Below are 19,769 nucleotides of genomic sequence, written 5' to 3'. Positions count from 1 at the left end.
TACTTAAGAACAGTCATGTACTAAAAAGATGTACAGGAGAAAGATTTTCCCGTTTAACTTGTCATTGGAATAGCGCTATAATTTAGTATAATTTCTTTTAGGTTACGTTTCATATAACCTCAAATTTCAAAGTAACTTCTTCAAAAAAAATAAAGAATATGGTAAATGTCCTAAATCAAAACCATTTCCAGACGCTTTAGCTTTGACAGAAGATTCAACACATTAAGTTCATATTTTTTCTGAAGAGAATTACATAAGTTTGCTCCCTGACTCTTCTAGAATGTTACTGTTTAGTGAAAATTCTTTAGATATAATTTGAAAACTTCTTAAATATAAGAAAAATACGCGATCGTAAAATGCTTGTATTGAAAACATATTAATCCAAATGGAGACAAGGGAAAGTTTCTAATTAGAGACAAACAGTGTATGTGAAACCGCGATGAAAGGCTTCCAAAACTTTATTGAGTTGCTCTTGAGTGCAGGATTTGTTCTTATTTCTGGTCTTTTCTCCTTTCCCATCTGAAACAATAAGAAAATCTCTCCAAAACAAATCATATTTCCGGGGTTTCCTATTGAAGCATTTGCAGACACTTTAGAAAACCCCTTTTTGTTCACGAAATAGGTAATTATTTCATTTGAAGACTTCACGTATCGTTAACAATTTAGATTAGCACCTAATTTAACTAAAATTAGCCAGAAATAAGACACAAATGTTAAAAAAAAACAAAAAGCAACAGTCACCAGCGAAACAACACTGAAATTACCAAATTAAAATTTGTGAATATGAATAAATTTTCGTTTCATTTGGAGCAAAATTAACTAAAAAATGAAACTGAGGTATAGAAAATATATAAATATAGTCATTTAGTACTGTATTTATCATGAAAACAATGGCGTTTCCATTTGGAGTAGCGAAAAATTTGCATTTGGAGCAGGTTTTGAATTAGCTTAATTTACCCTAATTACAAGAAATAAAACTCTATTTTTAAATTTCCTTGTTGGAATTCCCAACAGAATAATCCCACCAGACTCCCCAGTTGTCCACATTCTGAGTGCCTCGTGTGCTGGATTTGTGGCATCAACAGCTACAAATCCCATTTGGTTCGTGAAAACCCGCCTGCAGCTGGATCATGCGTCCAAGGATCAAATGACTGTCCGTACGTGTGTCCAGCAAATATACAAACAGTCTGGCCTTCGGGGCTTCTACAAAGGCATCACCGCCAGCTACTTTGGCATCTCAGAGACTGTTATACACTTTGTGATTTATGAAGCGCTCAAGAGGAAACTGGTACGAGTTTTATTGTCCAGAAAAAAATCTTACGCGAGGGATGAAAATTTTAACATTTGTTTTTTTCTCTTTTTTGTGGGATAGATTGAACTGAGAACAGCACATCCGACTGAGGCCAAGACTTCGAGGGACTTTGTAGAGTTCATGCTGGCTGGTGCCATTTCCAAGACGATCGCCTCGTGTGTGGCCTATCCACATGAAGTGGCCAGGACGAGACTTCGTGAGGAAGGTACTAAATACCGATCTTTCTGGCAGACACTGGCCACAGTTTGGCGGGAAGAAGGCAGACGTGGGATATACAGGTTAGTTAGATTTTTTACTTAAATTATCGTCAGGAACTAGTCGTCATTTTTTTACCTTTTTACAAAGGAAAATTATGAAATATAAAAATATTTTATAGAATTTTATTATTTTTTGATACTAAGTAAGTTTTTAAAACATTAGAAGTTTATTCGTTTGCCGCCAGTGGCGCAATGATCGCATTTACAGTGCCAAGTATCTAAACTTAAGGGGATTACCTGAATTACCAAAAAAATTTTATTTCGGCCAAAAAATATTGCGGTTACCAAGCATGAAGCATATGCTATAAGCTTTTATCACTCTTCTTTGATTTAGGAATATTATAAATAAATAAATAGCCTTAATAATCATATTTTCACAAATTTCTAATAATCATTGACTCTAGGGGAAACTGGGGTAGTAGTAAACATGGGGTAATTGTAAACACTGCAATTTTTAATTAAATAATTAGACGAGACCTACAGTACGTGTCAAAAGTTTGTTGCCTCATATATGTTCGGCAAATCAGGTGCAAAAATGATAGAAAAAATTACTTTTTTAAAATTTTTCTTTTGCAAATTAGTTGCCTGCAATCCGTAGTTCTTATTTATGTATTTCGAAGGTTGGTGTCAAAAAGCAAATGGCGGGCATTGGTAGGATAACTTTACATTTGACTTCTAGATTTTTGGGGACGAGAATACCCATAAAGTTTGAACAAGTTTTTTTGAAAATTTAAGGAAAAAATGTTTTTCGAATTTATGCAATCTGTAATTGTTAGTTATCATACTTATTGGCCCCGAGAGGTTTTTCCTTATTCTGGTCTAGAAATATTAAAAAAGTCACAATATCTGCAAGGAAGCAGAAAATCGAAAATTCACGATTTTTTACCAAAAATATCTAAGCTCAGGAGTTAATTGGGATCCTGCAAAAAATATCCTAGATTTGGACATCCTTATAGTTTGTAATTATCCAGAAGAATCGGATTTTTATCGATTCTAAATAGTCCAAAAAAATTCTTTTTTCCATGGGTACCCAGAGTTTCAAAGGAGACGAAAGAGTTAAAGGGAGGAAAATCGTCCAGAGGTATTGCCGGAATGAATCTTCGCCGTCAATTGTATAATTTTAAGGAAAATCACGTCAGAATATATATAAAATCAAAATTTGTGGAAAAATCATCAATATTATGAACTATAAAAAACAGAATCTTGTTAATTATAATGAGTTTTATACATATGCATTTAGCATTGACAGCTTTAGAAATGTCCAAACCTACCATTGGTCTCTCAAAAGACATAAGCTCAAAATATAGCGAATTTACTTTAAGTTCGTTGCAGGTCTTTGACCGTTGTGAGTAACTTTTTAAATGAAGCAACAAACTTTTGACGCATGAAAAATGAGCAACTTTTAGAAAACAATTATTTTTTATATGAAATAAAATGAAATATTTTTTTCTAAATACATAAATAAGATCTACGGATTACACGAAACTAATTTGCAAAAAGAAAAATTTTAAAAAGTAATTTTTTCTATAATTTTTTGGACCTGGTTTCCCAAACATACATAAGGCAACAAATTTTTGACACCTACTGTATATGAATTCATAAATACTTCAAGGATCTTTGTCTACTAAAGAAATGGTAGACATAAAGCCGGAGGCTCATGCCAGTTCATCCCTAACATGATTTTGTTGGTAACTGAGGATGAGTCAGAAAGGGTCAGAAACCTTTTCAGACCTAAATTGAGACTTAGTGGACAAAATTAATATTCTTTCAAGATCATTTCATCTCGAGATATTCTCACAGATTCATTTGGGAATTTCTCTGCATTCGCAACCGTTACGCGAAATATCTAAAAAGTAAGGAGTGTTCCTCTATTATAAGATTCTGCCTGATCCCTGGTAGGGGGATAAATATACTGGATTTTTGTCTAAATACCTTTTCTATGAAATTTCTGTGAGCTGACTTCAAGAGATGGCTTCAAAAAGCTCCATATAAAAAAATAAACAACTTACTATGGGGATGGTTTTGATTGTTTCTTGTATTTGAAGAATGTTCCATACCACTTTTACTGAATTAGTGAGGACGCGGAGCAGGAAAGACTGAAAAAACACTTGGGCAACTGCCTCCAAAAGTAGCCAAAAGGAGCTTCTTTAGAAAGAGATATCTACCAGTAAGTCGTACTGGATAGGATCAGATAGTAGCACATAATAAAGAAAACTTGGAGCAGTCTATCTCTAGAGCATCAGACACTCGACTAAAGTATGTGGATAAATCAAAATTGGTTAACGAACTTGATTCTGCTTCAAATGAAGCCCAGTTAAAAATGCCGAGGTGTTATTCACGAGAATTATGCCCAACGCACAATAACTTTTATTTTGTAAACATGTTTTTGACATTTTAACGAGAGAGAATGAATTCTAGATCTAGTCATCTCGCTTCCTCTCATAAAAAATTTTGAAAACATATTTACAAACAAAATTATTTATTGTGCGCTGGGCATTATACTTAAAAATTGATTTGACGTCTTTGAAAATTGGGATTTCGATATGGTACCGAGGGACCAAAAACTATTGAAACCGCCGATCCGCAATTTATACTTGATGAAAATGCACCGTAAATGCAAGATTAACTTGCAAAGGCATTAAACATGACTCTCGCGATAAAGTATTTTCAGACGTTTACGTGTCTTTGGAAAAATTCGGCAGGAAGGAAAACAAATGCTACTTGATTTGAACAGAGAATATTAAAATTTTGCTCTTGCGGCATGAAAGAAAAAAATATCCAAAAAGTTCCTACATTGGAAATTGCCCTACCTTTCCTCTATTTAAAAAAAAAGATTATCCCTTTAGTACATTCTTTAGACTCCTGTGAAAAATTACAATACTTTTTAATTGCTTTATATGTTAAAAGAGCCACATGGAACCAAAACTTTTAGCTAGAAATACTTTCAAACTTTATTGCACTAAGCCGCGATGGGAAATAATTTACGAGCATCTCCTGTCGTTAATTCTGTAATTTGTTATCTATCTATAGCATTTGCATCATGGGGAATTAAAATAGTTTTTTTTTCGAAAGAAAATCAATACAGATTGCAGTATTTCAAAAATCTCGTAAATTTCCTTTGCTACAAAATCCAAATGTTTCTTTTTCCACTACTTTTGAAATTCCAAAGGTGCGTTCCTTCTTTTTCTGTGAAACACACATTGCAATAGTATTTCGCGAATAGAATTTTCCGCGAAAAATCCGTAAACAAAAAAAAAAACTTTTGGCACACAAAATGATATAATTAGTTTTTCTCTGAATTATTGTTCTTTTTTTTTGCGAATGAGAGAAAGTCTGTTTTTCTTCTCATTTTGCTTAACTCTCTCGGAGTTTTTTCCCCCGAAGTAAATGTAATTAATTTTTATTGCTTGTATTTCCTCCCTTCGCGGAAAGAAGTCTGTCTCATTCTTAAAGCACAAAAATTTACCCAAACAAAATAATTTATAAATATTTTTTAAATAGAGAATTTCTGCAACAAGTCAATGACTAGCAACGGTCGCATGCGTCGCATGTCTCAAGGTAGCTAACTCGCGTCTTGTTAATGTTAATCGTATTTTTATTGATTTATCAACGAATATACTGCCACTCTTGAATAATTTCTTCTAATTTCCCCAAGTGTTTACTTCACCAAAATCAAATGCTTTCATTATTAATATCTGTGGAGTTCATCAAGTTTCTCGGGAAAAGAATTAATTACTCCTATATTTTTATCTAACTGAATTAATAATTTCAAGGAATGAGAATATTCAAGCATTCCGTGAAGTCTTATCTACTTTTCTATCCTTTTTTAGCTATGAATTTCTTACTTTAATAATTCTTGATCTGCAAGATCATAAAGCATATACTTCATGTAGTCTTTTATTAAGGGGATAACCCGAATTACGTAGTCAAAAAATCGATTTATTTCTTATTTCCTAAAGGGTAAATGTCCTAATTAAAAACCATTTCCAGACGCTTTAACTTTGACGGAAGATTCAACACATTAAGTTCATATTTTTTCTTAAGAGAATTACATAAATTTGCTCCTTGGCTCTTCTAGAATGTTACTGTTTAGTGAAAATTCTTTAGATATAATTTGAAAACTTCTTAAATACAAGAAAAATACGCGAGTGTAAAATGCTTCTATTGGAAACAAATTAATCCAAATGGAGACAAGGGAAAGTTTCTAATTGGAGACAAACAGTGTAAATGAAACCTCGACGAAAGGCTTCCAAAACCTTGTTGAATTGCTTCTGAGTGCAGGATTTGTTCTTATTTCTGGTCTTTTCTCCTTTTCCCATCTAAAACAATAGGAAAATCTCTCCAAAAAATCATATTTCCGGGGTTTCCTATTGAAGCATTTGCAGACACTTTAGAAAAGCCCTTTTTGTGCACGAAATAGGTAATTATTTCATTTGAAAACTTCATGTACTGTTAACAATAAAGATTAGCACTTAATTTAACTAAAATTAGCCAGAAATATGACATTAAATGTTAAACAAAATGAATAAACAACAATCACCTCATTGTCTTTTTCATTGGAAAACATGGTCGATCGATGAAAAATTCGATGGTGAAAAGGTACACTTTTAATTTTTCTGAGATATTAACAAATTAAAATTTGTGAATATGAATGGATTTTTGCTTTATTTGGAGAAAAATTAACTAAATAATGAAACTGTGGTATAGAAAATATATAAATATAATAATTTAGTACTGTATTTATCGTGAAAACAATGATGTTTCCATTTGGAGTAGCGAAAAATTTCCATTTAGAGCAGGTTTTGAATTAGCTTAATTTACCCTAATCTTTTCAAACGTAGACCATAAAAATTTCAGACGCAAGTTCAAAGTATTTTTTTTTAAGATACAGAGAATACAAAGATTTTTTTTAAGATACAGAGGCGAAAGCAAAGGAGCACCGATTTTTTTTACAATTGAAACAAATAAAGGCATATTTTCTTCAGAATTTAATTCTCTTCTATGTGAACTTTAAGCAATTGATGAAAACCTATTTTTCTATTTTTTTTTTAACATGATAAAGTCAAAATTTTGCCCAAAAATGCTTTAAAAAACATAAAAAAAAAACTCCGATTCCACGAGTTTCTTCGGAGTTAGTTTAACCGCTTAATTAAAAAAAACACTCATGAAAATTGATTTTAGTCTTTTGACCCATATAAAATTCAAACGGTAAGAGATATCAACTTCCAGTCTTCGATGACCCCTCCTCAAATGACATTACCTCGAAAGTAATCTCTTTAGTTTTCCCCCTCCCCCTTCATACGTCCCCTTGCCCCCTAAAATACATCAAAAATGAGGTTTTTCTAACATTGCAAAAAATTGGCCCTAACGATTTCAATGATTTTCGGATATGTTATGTAGATAGTCCAGCTGAACATTTCGTCCTCAGACATCTATCACCGGTTAATTCGCCATTTTGAATTATTCAAGGTCAAAGGCCTTAGTTTCGCCCGTTTTGTTCAATTCAATAATTAAAAGGTTAATGATTTTTTGAAAACCTCTGCTTGAACAATTTTCAACTTTAAGCTGGTTTTTTTTTAATTGTTTTTTTTTTCACGACAAGAATTACGGGCTGCTCACTCACGACTGCTCTGACAAATTAATTAACCTCTTTAAATACCTAAAATTATACCAAAAATTTCATGTGGTCCAAAAAATTCAAGTGAAAAATTTTTCTAATACCATTTGGTACAGAACAACGCATTAGAATAATTATTTCAGCTTAAAATTACAATGGAATGTGTTTTCCATTGAAAAATTTTTTTTTTTTGGGTGGAGCTGATTTCGTAACTGAAACATTAAAATGCACTTGAATTCAAAAAAATTGAATAGGTAAATGATTTCTTTTAAACAAAAAGAATTAATTCTAATGTAATTCCGTGTAGAAGAATGCATTAAAATCATTTTTCAATAAAAATAATTTTTTCGGGCTAGTTACTGTGTCTACCGACAGATAGCCAAGACAGCAACCTTTATTCGGATGATTCGCTATGATCAGCGACAGCCCAAACAGAAGTAGATTTTGATTCTCCAATAGTGTCTTGGATGAAAGGTAAATGGAACTCTATTTGCACAAAAAGTCGTTGAAGTTCGAAGACTTCAAATTCAATTTCAAATTTTCATTCTAAATTTTCGAACAAGGCGGGGAAAATTTATCAAATATCACACTTAAAAGCTGGAAAAAGAGTTACTCAGTGATTATGGAGTGATTAAATAATGGGACGTGAACAGTAAACGTCGTTGTTCTGTTTTCTTTCCTTACAAATGTGAAGATCGTCACATTTTGACATTTGAGCATTTCAAAAGTCGAACAGGATGTAACTTCCGCCACCTTGCGAAAGTATTAAGAAGTAAGAAAGTCTCTTTTTTGGATCTTCAACGAAAATCTATTTGGATTCTATTCTATTCTATTTCTATTCTATCTATTTAGATTTTGCTCTCCCCTATTATATGTCCCTTTTAAACTAAAATGGTCATAACGGTCATAACATATAGGGGAAGTGCTCATAATTTTGGACAGTCTGCTTATAAGCATCGAAGTTCCAAGTTTGAAGTGCGATATTTTCAATACTAATTGACATTTCTTGTTACTCTCTTTTCAGAAGGGTTGTTTAGAAACTTAGCAAGCTATTTATCGTCTCATTTTTATTAAAATTAGTTTTAATACGTTTAAAAATGAATTGATATGTAGAGATGAATTTGACTCTTATTTTGGACAACTTGTTTATTAATTTGTCCAACTTGGCTGTAAATTTGGACAGCTAATCCGCCTCAATAGGACGCCCATTGTTCTTCATTTGATAAACCAATCTTACCAAGTCCTCTTCCTGTTCATGTAAGGGAAACGTAGAATGTCACAAGAAGCCCGGAAACTTTCCATATCATTCATTAAAGTGAGTTGACTTCGGTGCTCCAAGTACGTGCGGATTCGCTCATTCCCTGACCTTTCCGGGAGCCTTTCAAGGCATTTCTCGCTACATATCTTTCGTAGAGATGATGCTCCTTTGTTTCTCCAGGCATTTGTCCAACCTAGTCATCACAAAAGCTAAAACTTCACGAAATTTCGTGAGAAAAACACCTGTCCAAAATAAGAATCATCACCTCACTGGTGAATGTCTTAAAAAATTTCCCATTTTTCACACGAAAAATATAATTTACAAGGCAAATCTCACTTCAGGTCAAATGTATAAATCATCAGTAACGTGAATCAACACAATATTCAATGAATATTCAATAATATCACTCAAAAACAGCGAACAAACTTTGTTAGTACTTCACCAAAACTAAATAAGACTGAAGTAAGCCACGAAGTTCTGTCATATTTCTCGTAAGTAATTGCTCACACTGAATTTTCAACAAAGCAATTTCAACTCAAATCATATTCAAATTTTAACGTATTTAGTGTTAAAATCTTCCAAAAAGAACAAATATTTAGATAGAATTCATTATTCATCAAATATTGGAATAAAAATCCATCATTTTAATCAATTTATTTTTAGTGTCCAATGTTATCCTCAAAGTGTCCAAAATAAGAAACTGGACAAAATTATAAGCATTTCCCCTATGCATGAAAAGTTGCAATTAAATAAGGCAGAAGTTGATCGAGATTATTAGTTACTCGTACAAAGACTAGAAAAAAAAGAAATTAATTAAAAATATCCAAATTACTTTATTTTTTTCCCAAATTTACATTAACAAGTTCAATTTGTATATTTTTATTTTTAACTTAAAAATATAATGGAAAATATGGTACTTATTATATCTAAATAAAAATCAAACAAATTATAAGAGAAGTCTACGGAAAATTTAGGTAAATAGTAGTTTGAAAAATTAAATATTTGTCACGGCATTTCTACCAGCTGTTCTAGCAGAATAATCATCAGAAACCATTTTAAATCTCTTAAAATCCACCGCCAATGAGTTGTTTTCTCTCATAAATATTTTGGCAAAGGCAAAACTGTTGTGTCTTGTTTGCCAGAGAAAAGGAAAAATTGGTCATAAAACATCAAAACAACTATTAAAAAAAATTGCCTTTAAACGTAGATGAAAATGAGACACAAGTTTGTGGTCAGAAACTTTCCTTCACCTTTTTTTGTCCTATTTTCTGCGTCACTATCAAAATGCTTATCGTGCAATTTTCTCTCTTTGCCTCGTTGAGATTGAGATTACTTCTTTGAATATTCATGGGGAAATGAGTATTTAGATGAGAATTATATGCACGAAATTCGATTTAAATCAGTCGGTTCTTACCTTTTCATGCCCTTGAAAATTTGTAAAATATTGAAATGTTAAATTGAAGGTTAAGAGCAAGAGCAGGAAAAAAAGTACAAAAAGGGTTAAAGTTGGAATTGTGCTTGATTTGAGTTAGAGAAAAGTTTATTTAGAGAGACAACACTTGCGGTAAACAAGCATTAAATGCAATTATTGTGGTAAATACCTTGACTGGTTGCATAAGGAGAGTTTCTGTTGATAAATCATCGTGCGGATTTCTATTGTTATTTCGGTTGCTGCACTTAAAATGACGCAAAATTAAATAAATGAATATTTACGTAGCAAAGGCTCTATAGTGAATAAAATCGGACAAATGACGTTTTACGGAATTATTGAAGGACAGTGAGGACTATGAGATTGTGTGTAATACCGGACACTAAGTTGCTCAAAGCCCCACGCCCTTTTGGAAGTCTTCCAAAGCTTTTTTTATAGCATCTCGTACGTAGAGGCTACGCTTTTCTGTTTTGTTTTCTTTTATGGAATTTCGGGGATTAAGAAAAGTGTCCGAAATTTGACACAATTCCCGTGCTGGAAAATTTGTCCATAAGTCAAAATGAACTTTAAAAATTCCGTTCTTGATTTTTGCCGTTTTATTCTTCTACGACGTTTCGAGGATTGTTGTCCTCTTCATCAGGTATTGAATTCGCAGGAAAAATCACGTACAGGTGGGAAATGTTTACACTGCACTTGGACTGAACGTCTGGTTGTGTCAGACGTTTGAATTGAATGATGATTCCAAAGTTTTTGATCAGTGATCCAGTCCAAGTGCAGTGCAAACATTTCCTACCTGTAAGTGATTTTCCCTGCGAATTCAATACCTGTTGAAGAAGACAACAATCCTCGAAACGTTGTAGAAGAATAAAACAGCAAAAATCAAGAACGGAATTTTTAAAGTGTTGGCACGACGCGATTCTTTACCCTTAAAATTCAACTCACAATTGAATTTTCACGCATTCCGAGTTGCACGCATTTCGAGGTCGCCTGTAAAGAATCTCAGCTACCAAAAGCTTATCTAGGCTTTTCACTGGTTTTCTTGACATTTTACGTGTGTTTTAGCTATCAAAAGTACTGTTTTTAACCCTCTATCGTTACTCCAGAGTAGCTTTACAAAAATCGCATTTACTGAGGCAATAAAGGTTTTATTTATTTAAAATTGGTTTAGTAGTCGTACTCTTACTAAAATTTTTTTGAAAGTTTAAATTCATTTTGACTTTTCGTTTGGTAGCTGTTGCCAGTTTTGTGTGACAGATCAAAGAGAAAAAAAAACAGCAAATTTCCTTGTGCAACATTTCTCGTTTTCAAAGTGCAAAAAAACATCTAAGGTTCTCCGAACGAAGCAAATATTATATTTCCTTAAAGATGTGTTATTCTACTTCATGTATTTAGTTTCATAACCATAAAAAAAATGAAATTGTGAGTTTTAGGAGCAAAAAATGAAGATACTCTCTAGAGCCTCTTGGGTGGTTCGATGTAAAAAAATATCAAAAATAACCGACCTTTTTATTTAATTGTTCTGTTCATGTAAATAACTGTTTTGCATAATTTCTCTCTCACAAAACAATTAAAATGGCATAAAAACAGCCCACAGCGAGTAATCAGGTCAAATTCTTGGAATTGATCAATGATAAATGGCTAGAATTCATGAATTTGGTCGAAATATACGAAGAAGCAGATTTTAACTGTGATTATGAGATCACTAATCCGACTTTAAATGTTCAAGATCATGAAAAAGGCCACAAGATGAACAATGAGTTTCATAGTGCTTTCACGATATACAAGAAAGTGATATTTTAATAGCTAATCTGTGAATTTTTTGTTAAAAATCAGAGCGATTAACACAACTTAAGTTTTGTCAATGCTAAATTTTAAAAATTCTAAAGTTTTTTTGTAAAATTATATTTTTTTTTATAGTAATCATAGAATAGCCATCCATAAAAACATTTAGAATTAATTTATTTTATTCTTTGTTCAATATTTTTTAATAAAAATTATTTTAGTCATTTGATACCTAAACACTCATCATACTCCTCAGAGTATCTTCACATTTTCTCACCTGGCGCTCAAACTAAAAAAGATAAAGACGAATAGATGGTGTTTTTGAGTTTGTTGGACCATAATTAACTTAGAAAAACTTATCTCACTACAGTAAAGTTCCTTAACCCTTTAACGACGAGAGAGTTTTTAGGGACTGAAAATCAACAATAAAAATTAAACTGAAAAACATAATCAATGATAAGTCAAGTCTTACATGTAACCTTGGAAAGTCCAACAGAGTCTGATTCGGTGTATTTTGTGCTTCTATGAACGATAGGGACAAAAATAACCCAAAAATTTAAATAATTTTTCTAACAATACCAATGAATAATATTTTTCGCTTTAATGAAAAATATTACGTATGGGTATTGTAGTTTTTATTGCCAAAAGAGTTTTGCTTAAAAAAATTGGAAGTATAAAAAATAAATAAAATCAATTATGAATTTGAGAATATAAATATTCGCCATTTTTGAGCTTAAATATTTACTACATAGCAAATAGCTAGAGACTTGCAAAAAATATTCTAGATTCCTTCAACCTTCTACTTTACAATTATACACAGACATAAGAAAAAAATAACTTTAGGTACACGGTAAAAAAATTCGGCACGTATTTGTTCCAAAAATTATCTCGTCCACGGACACCATAATTTTTGGCATAATCTTGTTCATTTTATGAGACTCAAAAAGATACCCAATATTAGTAACGAATTTGTTCCAAAATGTAGCTCGTCCACGGACACCGAAAATTTTTGGAACAAATTTGTACCTTCTAGGAGGAACAAAAAGATACCCATTATTAGTAATGAATTTGTTCCAATAAATAGCTCGTCCAGTATAAAAGTGTATCCCCTCCTCTCACACTCAATCACCCGTCACCGAAGTCAAGAGGACGCCAAATCTATGCCAATTTTCGTGCTAAATGGTTTTACTTTTTTAATTCGAGATTCCCTTCCCCTCTTGCTGCCAGCACTCGCATATGATTTCGTCATGCACGCGTCTGTATAAAACACTCTTAAGTTGATTCTTATTTGATGTTCCTTATGAACTTTCGCCGCCGAAATCCATCTCGACTGAAGTATAAGTCTTAACTGTAAGACGAAATCCCTTACATGGATTTGTTCCCGACAATGGGAACAAAAAGATTTCCCATATGAGTAACAATTTCGTTCCAAAAATTACCTCGTCCACGGACACCGAAAATTTTTGGAACAAATATGTTACAGATGTAGGAATAATATTGTTATAAAAAATATGTACCAATTTGTTCCTGACAGTGGGAACAAAACAGCCGAGTGCAACAAATTCTCTTCCAAATTTCAGGAACAAATTTGTATAAAACGAAATCAACTCAAATTTATAGACATTCCACCGTATCAAAACGGTTCCAAAGAAAACTCTAACAAAATTGTAACTGTATTTTGTAACGAAACTGTAAAGAAAATTTTTTGGAACAAACAAATATCTTCTCTAGGTACAAATTGATTCCAAAAAAATTTGTTCCAAGGAAAACTTGTTCCAATATTTTGGTCAGTGTTCAAAAGTTTTTACCGTGTAGTCAGGAAAAATTATTTTCTTTATGGGACACCAGTGTTCCAATCGTCCTTAAAGGGTTAAGGATTATTTCAAGGTCATTGATTTAGGACTCTCTAAAATCAGTATTTCTCTTTCGATTTTGACGAATACAAATTTATTTGAATGGAATAAAAATCAAAATTTTATTAAAATCTTTTTTTGTCATATTATGTGCAATAACCTTATTTATTTTTGCTTTTTTCAGGGGTCTGGCGACGCAACTTGTCCGACAAATTCCAAATACAGCCATCATGATGACCACGTACGAGGGAGTCGTTTACATTCTGACTCGTCACTTCAACAGTGATTTCTATGGCAATGATAAGCACCTGGTGGCCACGAATAAATCCTGAAGCAGCTCAGGACCAGGAGGAAGTGGACAGTGAAAACGAGAAATCTTGCTTTGAGAAACTCTTCTAGTGCATCCTTCTAGTGTTCCATGATTAATCTATATTGACTGTAGTTGCGAACTAAAGGAGAGTAAATGAGAGTGTTAGCACTCTCTCTCTCTCTCTCGCTTCGCATTGTACAAAGAGAAAAAATATATATATACAAAACAACAAAATTGTAACCGCGAAATTAGAAATGCAGCACGAAAACAAAAATAAAAATATATACCTTATAGAGTTTACAACACAAATTGTACTAAATACTAGTTTGATCTTGTGATCATAGAATCTAAGTTGAAAAAGAAAAAAAAACAAGAAAAATTATTATATTTTACTGTTTATTATTATTTCTTTGCCTTAGAGAAGAATGTTTGATGGGAAAAAAATGAACAAGTGAAAGCATGATAAGGAAAAGAAAACAAAAAAAACTTATTGTATTCCTTTTTAATATTGTTGGAGAGAAAAAAAAATGCGAATGGCTTAAAAACACAATGAGAAAAAAGATAATTGGGGATTTTAAATACAGCCCGAAAGAAATGTTGAAGAAAATTTGTTTCATTTTCAAAGTTCAAAGTTCAGAAATTCAAATCTGCAAAAAGATCATCATCGTCGTCTTCGAGGAGCTTCTTGTAGTCATCACAGCTTTCCTGAGGCACATTTGACGAATTGGCTGGAGTGTTGATGGTATTGGTGGACGTGGAGGGCTTCTGAGGTGTCTTGGGGAAGTAGTTTGAGATCTTTGGTGTTGAAGTGATTTCCGTGCAGGAGGCTACGTCGGAGAAATCCTCATTTCCCAACCCTGCATCATTGAGGATTGTCTGCTTCTTCTGAATGATATTCCAGATGATATCATCAGCCGTGCCTTTGGCCAGCAAATACCTCACTACCACATTCTCATCCTGACCAATCCGATGGCTACGACTCTCGCCCTGAGCCAGCGTCTGCAATTTTTCCCAAAGTCAAACCAAATGCAAAAAAAATAAAGAAGCCAGTGATAAGCCTAGATCAGCTTATAGAGGTGTGATTCCTTCGTTGCAAATTCGGATTGTGGCAAACTTGAACGATATTTATACATAAATAATGCAAATTCCGTTTAAACCGTATGTAACTTATTATCGTTATTAATGAGGAAAATTGGATGAGAAACGCATAAAAGTATCTGAAAATCTATAAAGTCGATTATCTCGGAAACTATGAAAGACAGAGGCCTCAAACTTTACATTCATTGAGAACCTCTGTCAGCGACCCGAGAAAATCGCGCCCCGCGAAAATCCGCGAAAAAATTCGCGCCCTGTGAAAATCAGCGAAACAATTCGCGCTCCCCGAAAATTCGCGAAAAAATACGCGACTCGCAAAACTCCGCGAAAAATTACGCGCCCCGAGAAAATTCGCGCACCGCGAAAATCCGCGAGAAAATTCGCGCCTCGCGAAACTGCGAAAAATTACGTGCCCCACAAAAATCAGGGAAAAAATTTGCGCCCCGCGAAAATCAGTGAAAAATTCGCGCCCCGTAAAAATCAGGGAAAAAATTTGCGGAAAAATACGCCACCCGCGAAACTCCGCGAAAAATTACGCGCCCCGCGTAAATCCGCAAAAAATTCGTGCCCCGTAAAAATCAGCGGGAAAATACGCGACCCGCGAAATTCCGCGGAAAATTACGCGCTCCGCGAAAATCCGCAAAAGACATCACGGATCGTGAATTGTATATGCCACCTTACAAATCTTCGAATATACAATAGAGTCTCGCTATAGTCCATATTTGGTTTCAAATTTGACACTTGGGTCGCACTATAGTCCATGTAATTTTTTAAAATTATCAACGATTTTTAGTATTGAAATTGCTCGACGGCTTCCACTTTCTTTGCGATTGTGGTACTTGTCCTCGCTCTCTTCATTATGGATCACAATTATCACAACTACTTAATAAAATTTGCCAAAAATATTAAAATAATTATGCATGTCGCATACTAAAAAACATAACCTAACTTAAAATCAGTGTTTTGAAATCAACGGTCGATAAATTGTCGACTATAGAGCGATGGCCTATAGCGAGACTCTACTGTAGACTCACTACGTAGTGAGGGAGAGTGAGAGAAAGGGAGAGTGAGTGAAAGGGAGAGTGAGAAAGTGCTATATATATGGGAATAGCTTGTCCGACGCCGCTTCTCCCGCTTTTTTTTCCCGCCTGACGCTAATAGCAAATTTTCTTAAAATTGAAATCTTTAAAGTGAAATATCTCGAGAACCGCTAGACGTATGTCCTTATTTTTTTTTTAAATTGGTCTAAATGTTCTGGGCTACTAGTTAAATATAAAAAATTCAAAATCGCATGCTTAGATTTCGAGATAAACTACAAAACGTGATTTTTAACCGGTTTAGAACCGGTTTTTTAAAAAACTAATAGCACAGAAATCGTCGTACGCGCGCGTAGATATATTTAAAAAAAAAATTATGAAAATATCTATCCAATCCAGAGATATTGCAAACTACGGACGGCCGGACGGCCGGCCGGGCGGCAGCCGGCTTATGATTGCCGGCTTATGATTTTCGGCATCAGGGATGTTCAAAACATATACCCTGTGAATTTTAGCTCGATCTGAGCACTTTTAGAAAATCCGACGATTACAATAGGTGTGATTAGAAGGAATCACACCTAAAAATGACTTACACTCGGATTCCAGTAGAGTTCGGCAAAGATGACAAGTTGAGCTGCTGTAAGAGTAATTCCTGCATTGCAGGCCTTCAGACTCAGCACGGCAATGCGATAATTTGGCTTTGTTTGGAACATCTCAACCATTGAATTCCTCACATCCGTCCTCGTGGTCCCATCGATCCTTATAAAGTCCACATTGAGCTCCTGCAGACACTCCGACAGACCATCCATCATGACCTTGTGATAGGCAAAAACCACAAACTTCTTATGCTCCTTCAGTACCTTCCTCACGTACGAGCATACGGCCTTCACTTTGGCAATGGCCGTCTCTGCGTAGAAAGTCAACAAAATCTCCTCACGTTTCCTCCCCGTCGTTTGACTGTAATTCGACGCCAGATCCGAAAAGGAATCTTTACTGGCCACCAACGCCTTGTCCAGGACAACAACTTCCCGTGATTTATCTGTCATTTCAGACATCACTTCATCTTTCGTTCGACGAATCATGAATTTGCGGGTCAGGAGGAGATTCAACTCCACCAAATTCGACTGACCATTTGCATTCCAACCAAACTGAGATTCCTTCCCATCGCAGTACCGCTTCGCTGTGGACAATTTTACCAATTTTATTACAAATTCCGCAATGGAAATCAATTAGTAGAACCATTTCAAGTATTCTTAGTGATTTTCACCCAGAAATATTGAGAATTCCGGTTTTTAGAGCGGATTTTCGATTTTTCGAAAAAACGGCAAGGGGTTAGTCCATTGATTTTTTTGGTCAAAAAATTTTTTGTCGAGATTTTGCAAATTCCGCAATGGAAATCAATTAGTAGAACCATTTCAAGTATTCTTAGTGATTTTCACCCAGAAATATTGACAATTCCGGTTTTTAGAGCGGATTTTCGATTTTTCGAAAAAACGGCAAGGGGTTAGTCCATTGATTTTTTTGGTCAAAAAATTTTTTGTCGAGATTTTGCAAATTCCGCAATGGAAATCAATTAGTAGAACCATTTCAAGTATTCTTAGTGATTTTCACCAAGAAATATTGACAATTCCGGTTTTTAGAGCGGATTTTCGATTTTTCGAAAAAACTGTAAGGGGTTAGTCCATTGATTTTTTTGGTCAAAAAAATTTTTGTCGAGATTTTGCAAATTCCGCAATGGAAATCAATTAGTAGAACCATTTCAAGTATTCTTAGTGATTTTCACCAAGAAATATTGACAATTCCGGTTTTTAGAGCGGATTTTCGATTTTTCGAAAAAACTGTAAGGGGTTAGTCCATTGATTTTTTTGGTCAAAAAATTTTTTGTCGAGATTTTGCAAATTCCGCAATGGAAATCAATTAGTAGAACCATTTCAAGTATTCTTAGTGATTTTCACCAAGAAATATTGACAATTCCGGTTTTTAGAGCGGATTTTCGATTTTTCGAAAAAACTGTAAGGGGTTAGTCCATTGATTTTTTTGGTCAAAAAATTTTTTGTCGAGATTTTGCAAATTCCGCAATGGAAATCAATTAGTAGAACCATTTCAAGTATTCTTAGTGATTTTCATCAAGAAATATTGACAATTCCGGTTTTTAGAGCGGATTTTCGATTTTTCGAAAAAACGGCAAGGGGTTAGTCCATTGATTTTTTTGGTCAAAAAAATTTTTGTCGAGATTTTGCAAATTCCGCAATGGAAATCAATTAGTAGAACCATTTCAAGTATTCTTTGTGATTTTCACCCAGAAATATTGACAATTCCGGTTTTTAGAGCGGATTTTCGATTTTTCGAAAAAACGGCAAGGGGTTAGTCCATTGATTTTTTTGGTCAAAAAAATTTTTGTCGAGATTTTGCAAATTCCGCAATGGAAATCAATTAGTAGAACCATTTCAAGTATTCTTAGTGATTTTCACCAAGAAATATTGACAATTCCGGTTTTTAGAGCGGATTTTCGATTTTTCGAAAAAACTGTAAGGGGTTAGTCCATTGATTTTTTTGGTCAAAAAATTTTTTGTCGAGATTTTGCAAATTCCGCAATGGAAATCAATTAGTAGAACCATTTCAAGTATTCTTAGTGATTTTCACCAAGAAATATTGACAATTCCGGTTTTTAGAGCGGATTTTCGATTTTTCGAAAAAACTGTAAGGGGTTAGTCCATTGATTTTTTTGGTCAAAAAAATTTTTGTCGAGATTTTGCAAATTCCGCAATGGAAATCAATTAGTAGAACCATTTCAAGTATTCTTAGTGATTTTCACCAAGAAATATTGACAATTCCGGTTTTTAGAGCGGATTTTCGATTTTTCGAAAAAACTGTAAGGGGTTAGTCCATTGATTTTTTTGGTCAAAAAATTTTTTGTCGAGATTTTGCAAATTCCGCAATGGAAATCAATTAGTAGAACCATTTCAAGTATTCTTAGTGATTTTCACCAAGAAATATTGACAATTCCGGTTTTTAGAGCGGATTTTCGATTTTTCGAAAAAACTGTAAGGGGTTAGTCCATTGATTTTTTTGGTCAAAAAATTTTTTGTCGAGATTTTGCAAATTCCGCAATGGAAATCAATTAGTAGAACCATTTCAAGTATTCTTAGTGATTTTCACCAAGAAATATTGACAATTCCGGTTTTTAGAGCGGATTTTCGATTTTTCGAAAAAACGGCAAGGGGTTAGTCCATTGATTTTTTTGGTCAAAAATTTTTTTGTCGAGATTTTGCAAATTCCGCAATGGAAATCAATTAGTAGAACCATTTCAAGTATTCTTAGTGATTTTCACCCAGAAATATTGACAATTACGGTTTTTAGAGCGGATTTTCGATTTTTCGAAAAAACTGTAAGGGGTTAGTCCATTGATTTTTTTGGTCAAAAAATGTTTGTCGAGATTTTGCAAATTCCGCAATGGAAATCAATTAGTAGAACCATTTCAAGTATTCTTAGTGATTTTCACCCAGAAATATTGAGAATTCCGGTTTTTAGAGCGGATTTTCGATTTTTCGAAAAAACGGCAAGGGGTTAGTCCATTGATTTTTTTGGTCAAAAATTTTTTTGTCGAGATTTTGCAAATTCCGCAATGGAAATCAATTAGTAGAACCATTTCAAGTATTCTTAGTGATTTTCACCAAGAAATATTGACAATTCCGGTTTTTAGAGCGGATTTTCGATTTTTCGAAAAAACTGTAAGGGGTTAGTCCATTGATTTTTTTGGTCAAAAAATTTTTTGTCGAGATTTTGCAAATTCCGCAATGGAAATCAATTAGTAGAACC

General features: G+C 33.6%; 2 protein-coding genes across 4 annotated transcripts in view; one reads left to right on the top strand and one right to left on the bottom strand.

Moving 5' to 3' along the window:
- Window positions 1–14,425, top strand: part of LOC129807852 (mitochondrial carrier protein Rim2) — a 40,820-nt gene extending 26,395 nt beyond the window's left edge. For all 3 annotated transcript variants that reach the window (XM_055857420.1, XM_055857419.1, XM_055857421.1), the window contains 3 exons: window positions 1,015–1,288; window positions 1,373–1,590; window positions 13,693–14,425. In XM_055857420.1, coding sequence (XP_055713395.1) covers window positions 1,015–1,288; window positions 1,373–1,590; window positions 13,693–13,840 — 640 coding nt within the window. In that variant the 3' untranslated portion in view covers window positions 13,841–14,425. The remainder of the gene's footprint in view (window positions 1–1,014; window positions 1,289–1,372; window positions 1,591–13,692) is intronic.
- Window positions 14,198–19,769, bottom strand: part of LOC129807844 (SWI/SNF-related matrix-associated actin-dependent regulator of chromatin subfamily A-like protein 1) — a 58,484-nt gene continuing 52,912 nt past the window's right edge. Inside the window, exons 2-3 of the mRNA XM_055857409.1 lie at window positions 16,544–17,130; window positions 14,198–14,817 (exon numbers count right to left, since the gene is read on the bottom strand). Of these exons, the coding sequence (XP_055713384.1) occupies window positions 14,452–14,817; window positions 16,544–17,130 (953 nt within the window). The 3' untranslated portion in view covers window positions 14,198–14,451. The remainder of the gene's footprint in view (window positions 14,818–16,543; window positions 17,131–19,769) is intronic.

This window comes from Phlebotomus papatasi, chromosome 3 (genome assembly GCF_024763615.1).
Source record: "Phlebotomus papatasi isolate M1 chromosome 3, Ppap_2.1, whole genome shotgun sequence".
Classification (NCBI taxonomy): domain Eukaryota; kingdom Metazoa; phylum Arthropoda; class Insecta; order Diptera; family Psychodidae; genus Phlebotomus; species Phlebotomus papatasi.
This window is presented reverse-complemented; position numbering and strand designations above follow the sequence as displayed.